General features: G+C 39.3%; 1 protein-coding gene across 1 annotated transcript; it reads left to right on the plus strand.

The window, feature by feature from the left end:
* The first annotated feature begins 4,800 nt into the window (after positions 1-4,800).
* LOC102246931 (chromosome unknown open reading frame, human C8orf48) lies at positions 4,801-7,050 on the plus strand. Its single transcript, XM_005864065.2, has one exon. It carries the CDS (start codon positions 4,961-4,963, stop codon positions 5,822-5,824), a length of 864 nt encoding a protein of 287 aa, XP_005864127.2. The 5' UTR covers positions 4,801-4,960; the 3' UTR covers positions 5,825-7,050.
* The last annotated feature ends 929 nt before the right edge of the window (positions 7,051-7,979 follow it).

Genomic DNA, 7,979 nt, shown 5'->3' on the forward strand with positions numbered 1-7,979 from the left:
AATGTGTATAAAAAATTAGCTAGAGGACTGTTTATTCCAATAGTTTTTAGAAGCAAAAAACTGGAAATACCTGTGCTTAAGTCAAATAATGCAATAAGGCCTTTAAAATTATCTTGAGCCTGGCTGGTATGGCTCAATGGTTGAGCCTTGACCCCTGAACCAAAAGGTAGCTGGTTTGATTCCCAGTCAGGACACATGCCTGGGTTGTGGGCTCAGTCCTCATTAGGGGGCATGCGGGTGACTGCTGATGTTTCTCTCTCATGGATGTTTCTATCTCTTTATTGCTCTCCCTGCCTTTCTCTCTAAAAAACCAATAAAAACATATTAAAATAAAATAAAATTATGTGAAAAGAATTTTTTATAAATTGAATGGAAAATGTTCATATAATACATTGTTCATAAACCCATAATTCAATATAATCTAGTTTTTATTAAGAAAAAATATGAGGAAAATATTTCTGGAGGATGAGGCCCAGAAATCAGGATTTTAAAAAGATTCCCAGGTGATTCTAATGTGCAGCCAAGGTTGAGAACCACTGGTTTTTAGTGATTATCTTTGGGAGGTCAAAATTCAGGTAACTTTTATTTAAAATCAATATTTGTGGCTTATCTTTATCCTTTTTTAATTTTATTTTTTAAAATTGATTTCAGAGAGGAAGGGAGAGGGAGAGATAGATAGAAACATCAATGACGAGAGAATCACTGATTGGCTGCCTCCTGCACGCCCCCCACTGGGGATCAAGCCCGCAATACAGGTATGTGCCCTTGACTGGAATCAAACCCGGGACCCCTCATATCTTTATCTTTTTAAGTATCTACAGTAAACATATGATCTTTGCGAAACAATAGCTATTAAAGTAAAAGCAGCTCTTCAGAAGGCAATTAATCAATTAAAAAATAATAAAACTGAAGGAAAAAAGATGGAAAAGATTGGGATATTTGAGATGTAAAATCTTTTTTTTTAATAAGGGACAATTACTGCACTGTATGTTGAAATCATTTTTTATCAAAAGTGATATAAGATTCTTCACTCCACAAAAATGATTTCTCACGGTGAGATTTCTGACGCACTCACTTAGCCTCTTAGGAGAGGAAATAACATTTCATTTTGTTGGTCTACAGAAGCAAGTACATTGCCATGGAGTTTATGTAAAGGGTAGACTACTTTTGAAGGATCTGTAAATGTCATTTCCCTTATTCATAAACTAGATTTCATCTTGGTGCCCTGCTCAGCACAATGGCTCCAGGAAGGGGTATAGGCCAGCTGCCACCTTGTCAAGGTGGACGCTATGGTACCGGGGAGAAGTGCTTGCCAGACAGGAAGAAGCAGAAAGTGTGCCTGTCTCCCTCCAACGAGAGAGATGAGCGAGAAAGGAAATCAGGCAGGAAGACTGGTTTGTTTTGATCCCTTCTCTGGGGCTAAGCCTTCAAGCTACAAAGCGTATTTGATGATTGAGGAAAAGCTGGAAAAAGAGCTTTTGCTCTGCTCCCCGTTAAGACCTATGAGGACAGAAACGATGACTGCAGGACAATAAAACGAGTGCCATAGTGTGGTTAGGGAGGGACACCTGATTCGTCTCTTTCCTTCCTATCCCCTCCTACTCTCACCCCAGGCAGCCCCCGCCACAATGTGGTCTACAAAGGACCCCGGCATTCCCATGGGTCCCTAAGAGATGTCAAGATGCTTGGAATTTCTGGAGGAACAGCTTGCCAGAGGAAGTCTCCTGAGAGATGGTGGAATGGCAAGGCTCTAGGCTATGCTGTGAGTGCCAGAGCACATTCCTTTATTCCTCTGCCATTTCTCAGCAGGATTTTGAAAGAAACAGAGCCAGCTTCCAAGAGGGAACCAAAGTACCAGTGGATGTCAAGACAAGTGGGTGTCAAGATAGCCAGGAGAGGTTTTGACAAGTTCCTAGCCTTGGCCTTTGTCAGGAACCTGGAAGGAGTCTGACTAATTGCACTTTGGTTAAAACAGCACAAACCCAAGGACCGCATGCACTATGCCATGAAGGCCAGCAGAATGATAACGCACCAAGTTAGGGCCCTAAACACCAAATGCCCCAAAGATATTAAATGTTTTCCCTCTATGTACACACCATCTTGGGAAATAGTGTGTACATAGTTCATTAGGGAGTTAAATTTAGCATTGATTGAATATTTGCCAAAATGAGACTGACACGAGAATGTCTAGGATATTATTAATTATCAAGTTAATGGTCTTTCATAGCTACCGAAATGGGCAAAATGGGTGAGACCTTGTAAAGAAGATCGCATTTATAACAAGAAATAAAAATGCATTTTCTTTGTATGTTTGAGTATTGATTGAATAATTTGGTCTTAGTTAATTAATTTTAGATAATTAGTTTTAGTTTTGCCAAAAAAAATGATTATACCAAGGTTCATGGATATTTGCTAAATAAAGAGTAAGTGATTATAAAACAAAGTTATTGAGACACTGAAATGTTACTGTGAGTTTTCTGGGAAAGCTATAAGTATTTTCTGTCAATCCCTTGGTCTTTCTTTTACTGATAAAAACAATGCAAATAGAATACTTAAAATATCGTACTATATTTTTTCTTGCAAATCTTGATTAAATCTGCTCTCAGTATAGCAAGTTGGAGTGATTTGTATCCAGTAGTGTAGTATAAAGAGATTTTAGGTAAGATATAAGAGTTGCAACTCTCCACCCTTTTCCCCCTTTATGCATTCCTGTTTTATTTTCTCACTTGAAATATCTAATTGAAAAATAGTGTAAGACATTATACTTGTTCAAAGATCTCTTAGCAATCTCTCTTAACAATATGGAATATAGATTTCTTGCCAGGAGTGCTTATATAATGGTCTGAGATTTTTATTTTTACATATGCATCACTTAAAATTCTCGTATAGAAGGAAGATCGGAGGCAAATATTACTTTTATTTCATATATAGAAAAGAGATAACAAAAGAGTGTGGATTTTAAGTAGAGTTTCCTTTAAACTTTATTCTGTGATAGACTTAGAAATGAAAGTAAAGAGTGTAAGGTTTGTACAAAGGGTCATAGATTCTATCTTTAAAACAAAACTTTGACCTTTGTCTTTATGAATCTTATTTGATAATGATAGTACTGTTGAGCTATTTTACTTCCTTAGATTATATATTTTGGAGTGTTAAACAGTTTACTAGGTCATGCTAGTTATTGCAAAGAAATTGGATAATTACAGGATATTCCTCCCAAACTTACCTGCTTCTGGGACAAAGTTATCCTTAAAGATAGTTAGCATATTAGAAAATGTCAATATACATTATTTTTTAAGTATGGCTATCTTGCTCAGTGTTTTGGGGGATAATGTGTGTTATGATTAATTAGGTGTATTCAGGGAACGAGGAAGGTGTTAAAATAAACATTAAGATAGGAAATCTTGAGCCTTTGAGATGGTGGAAATTACTTGAGACTATCTACAAATTATTTGATACCTCTTTTTAAAGATCAACATTTTATGATGATATATAATTTGGTTTGAATACATGAAGTTGGAATCTTGTTTTCTTTGTTATGAATCTTGCTCATATTAGAGAGATGATTTTTGAACATTGCAGACTTTTGGCTCTTTGCCAAAGTGAACATTTTTGGAATAATATTAAATATATCTGGCTAGACTTGAATAACACCACACACACACACACACACACACACACACACACACACACACAGAATGGAGCAAGGATGCCCATTCTCTTGCAGTTCTGAAATATCTGAAATAAGTGACTAAGACTCAGATATTTATTAAGACCTAGAAAAAGTCAGTCTCCATAGATAACGTTTTACAATTTTTGAGAACAGTTGTTCGTACACTCTACTGTGCTTTTTAAAAGCTGTTGTAAAAGGATATGCCATGAGTAACAGCTGAATTTGGGGGGTTCGGGAAGAAGAACAGACTAAAGTTCCTTGAGCTGGTCATACCTATTCCATGAAACCCACGGACCCGGGAGAGTGAATGCTTATTTCTGTGTCCGCAGTCATTCAGCTCACTCTCTCAACAGAGATTTATTTATTGATTACCTTCTGTGCCTGGCAGCGCTGCCATGGTGTCTGCTCTCATGGAGATTTTAATTGAGTGGCGCGATTTGCTAATAGTCATCCAATACTCAGACCTGGCTGCAAGCTGTGAAAGGGTGCAAAGTGTTTGGGAGCTGCGGTGGGTGTGCAACCCTTCCCAGGGCAAAGGGATTCGGAGGAGCATCAGTCATTGATCACATAGAGGGAAGAGCGGTGTTGATGTGCCATTGGGAGGGGCCCCGAGAACCTGTGATCTGAGAAACCCTGCAAAGTCTTGGGAACACAGGGTTGTGCAAGATGAGGCTGGAGAAAGGCGGGAGAGACACGCAGGGTTTACAGGATGGGCTCATTATTTCTATTCTTTCCTAAGGCATGGTCTACAAGTAGGTGATCTCTGGCTGTAGGATGAGCAGACACGTTTCCGTGTTTCTGCCTGCGCGTTCTGGCCAACAGGGATTTTTATTTATTTATTTTTAATAATTTAAATCATTTTTATTTTGGGGGGGACTACTTTCTCGGGTTAGTCGGAGACTGCCTTTCCCTGTTGGACTCACATACGTGCTCTTCTTTGACCCCCGAGGGAAGGGTGTTTGCACCCTTTTTCAAGGATTATTAGATTTTGTACTAAAAACAGCCACAGAGACAAGGGAGAAAGCGCTGCGCAAGCCGTGCGAGACCTGCGGAGGCGGAGTCTGCGCAGTGGGGCCGGGGGAGGGGAGGAGCGCTGCGCCGGAACCCAGTGCGCATGACCACCCCGCGTTGCTAAGGCAGCGAAAAGGCGTCACCCGCCACCCGGAAGAGGAGCCGGGCTGAGCTGCGGAATCCCACAGGGTCCGGTGCTCCCTGGCTCAGGCCTGACCAGTTCCTGAGCCAATCTTGACCAAAGCAAAGCAGATGAGGAGCCGAGTCTGATGCCGTGTGATGGCCAACCGCCTAGAAGTTGGGGAACTCGAGGAACCACGTGAATTGGCCCAAACGGACATCAGGGCCATGGACGACCTTTCTCAGGAGACCTTCGAGTCCTTCTCTGATGAGGTACAGACTTCATGTTCATTCAGTTCCCCTGGAGGACGGCTGCCCTCGCCGCAGGTGTCTGGGGGCAAACCTGAGCGTGGAGAGCCCACTGCACGCTTGGAATGTCAAGATAAACAATCTGAGCTTTCAGAAAAGAGGTTTAGTCAGAAAAGAATCAACTACCTCAAGGGGAAAGGAACTAACTCTGGAGGGTACCAACCAGACACTTGCCCTCAAACAGAAATCACTCCCGTGTCTGATGAACAAATGCATGCCCTGCAGACTTTTTGCACCGTTAAGGTAAACCTGATGCATCACAGAGCAACCTCTAAAGGGAAGAAGAGCAGCAGACATAAGAAGCTGCAGCTTAGATCGGATGCAGAGGCTTCAGAGATGGATGCCATCAACTGTACTGTCCCCGACGAGCTTGTGAACAGAATCCATTTAAAAAACGTGATGGCAACACTAAAACAGGCGGCAACAGTTAGGCAACACGTTCCTTCTAGGTGCCCTGATTGTAACAGAAAAAGAGCAGAACTGGCTCAATCTGCCTTCCTGAAACGAAAGAAGACTTTACTGGAGTCACTTCTCCTCCAAGAGAAAATAGATGAACATCTTCATACTAAAGACTTTCTGACCTTTATTGGAGAAGTGCATCGGGGCCTTCCCAGGCTTTCAGATGACCCCGGAATGATCTGGAAAAGGCTGAATGAGAAAAGCCAGAAGAGAGAGTCTGGTTTTGAAAGGTCAGATCCAGAGCAGATGATGTAGCGGAATGGAAATAGGGATTGTCATTCACTGTTTGCTCTACCACCTCTCAAACCACTGACTCCAACCAAACAGGAGATGCTGTTTATTGATGATAATGTGTAACGTGGATAGATGTTTTTGTTGTGTATTTGAATAATGGTCATCATTTCTACAAGCACTTTGGAAACTAACTTCAAAATGTACTATGCTTCCTTCACAGATTTGAGGACTAAGAACTTTTGATCCGGTGTGTTTTTCAGATTATAGAGGGCAACATGGTAGTTGGAATCGTTACAAAGTTTTTACAACAATCCCGGAGAGAGATGCTGGTAGTTTTCGACTAGGGTTTTGACAGCACAGATAGAAGTACAGAAATGTAAGAGATACTTAAAGAAGTAATAATTGACAGTCTTGGTGAAGAAATGGGTATGGGGATCTAACGAAAGGTAAATGTTAAAAATGTTACTGAATTTCTGACTTGTGTACTGAATGAATAATAATTTCATTAAATTGTATATAGAAACATTAGAAGAGGATCATGTTTGATAGAAGTGATTAGCAGCGTGATTATTTGGACATGACTGGTTTGAGATATATTTGAGACATCCACCTTGAGAGGTTGAGAAACATTGGTTGTTTGTGCTTGCAGTCTAGAGAACAGGTTTGGCCTGTATATTTGAAATAAAGGGAAGGGGCCACAGATCATTGCACGTGGCTGGAAATTGAAGTCATAGATGTAAGTTCTTTGGGAAGAGGATAGGGTGAGAAGTGAATAAGAGGTATAACTAACTCCTGAGAAATTCAGCAATTAAAGGCTGAATAGAGGAGAATAAGCCACCAAAGGTTTAGAAGATATTATCATAAAAGGATGAAAGAAACCAGGATTGTGTAGTGTCACAGAGAACAAAGAGAGAAAAATATCAAGAAGGATGGGTTTTCTAAGCATGCAAATGCAACAGAGAATTCATGTGAGATATTTAGTCATGTCCTTTCACTTACAGAAATTGGCCAGACAGGCAAAGTAAGTTGAGGAATAAATGTGAGGACATGAAAAATATGAATATAGACTACTTCTTGAAGTTCAGCTGTGGAGTAAAAGAGAGGGGGAAGGTGGAGGTATATGTATAATTGAGGGAAGAATGCTTGAATAAATTACCTAAAAAGCCATTTTGGGGGCCATATTTTATGAAACTTCTCTTATTCATTCTAATTTCCATTCTGATGAAACAATATCATCCCTGAAAATACCATGGCATTTTGAAAATACATTTATTGAAAAAAGTGTTAGCTGGCATTCTGAGAAATTCATTTTCTATAAAAATACAAATCCTATAATTTGTAACAATATCTAGAGCCTAGAGGCTATTTTTCCTCATGCCTAAGCTATCCAAGTTGAAAAGAAATTTGTGAAAATCAGTTATAATAATCTTTATAACATTCCAATACTATTTGATTTTAGATTTTCATTTATGTATAAAAATACTTTCTCCTACAAAACTTAGCATATTCCCTCATATGAAGCCAGTCAAGTAAAATGGAAATCAAATAATTACCATTTGCATAGTAACTGTTTATTTGAACTACACATTATGTCATGCTTTATCTTTGGCGTCTCACATAATCAAAATTCTGAATAATTGCCATTTAGAATTCCCCCATTAAAGGTCACAATGTACTCATTTAGTCAACTAAGCTAGAAGTCATAGTCATCTTTTGTTCCTCCTTTTTAAAAACTAAAACCCCAAGTTAACTCTTCTTTCGGCAAAGACCATTAGCTCTTTCTTCTTCAGTATTTTCTGACCATGACTTTTTATTTTCATCTCATTACCATCTCCACTCCTAGTTTCTCTTTTCAGTGCATTCTCCATATAGTTGTCAGAATTATTTTTCTAATATACAAATCTGTTCAATTTTCCTGATTAAAAAAACTCACTAAATGATTAATCAGTACCATAGGAATAGTTTAAATTTATTAAGACCACAAAGAGGTTCTTTAATATCTGGCCCAAATTTACTGACATAACCTCATCTTCTATTCTCCGCCTCTATATTAAAGCTCTCTATAAGACTTGCAATTCCCTGGGCTCCTTGTGGTTTACAAGTACACATTCGTTTTGTTAAAATTCTCTTAATTGCCTTTTCCAGCAGGTGGACTCCTCTTTTTCCCCTCCTCATA

This window comes from Myotis brandtii, unplaced genomic scaffold (assembly GCF_000412655.1).
Source record: "Myotis brandtii unplaced genomic scaffold, ASM41265v1 scaffold185, whole genome shotgun sequence".
Lineage (NCBI taxonomy): Eukaryota > Metazoa > Chordata > Mammalia > Chiroptera > Vespertilionidae > Myotis > Myotis brandtii.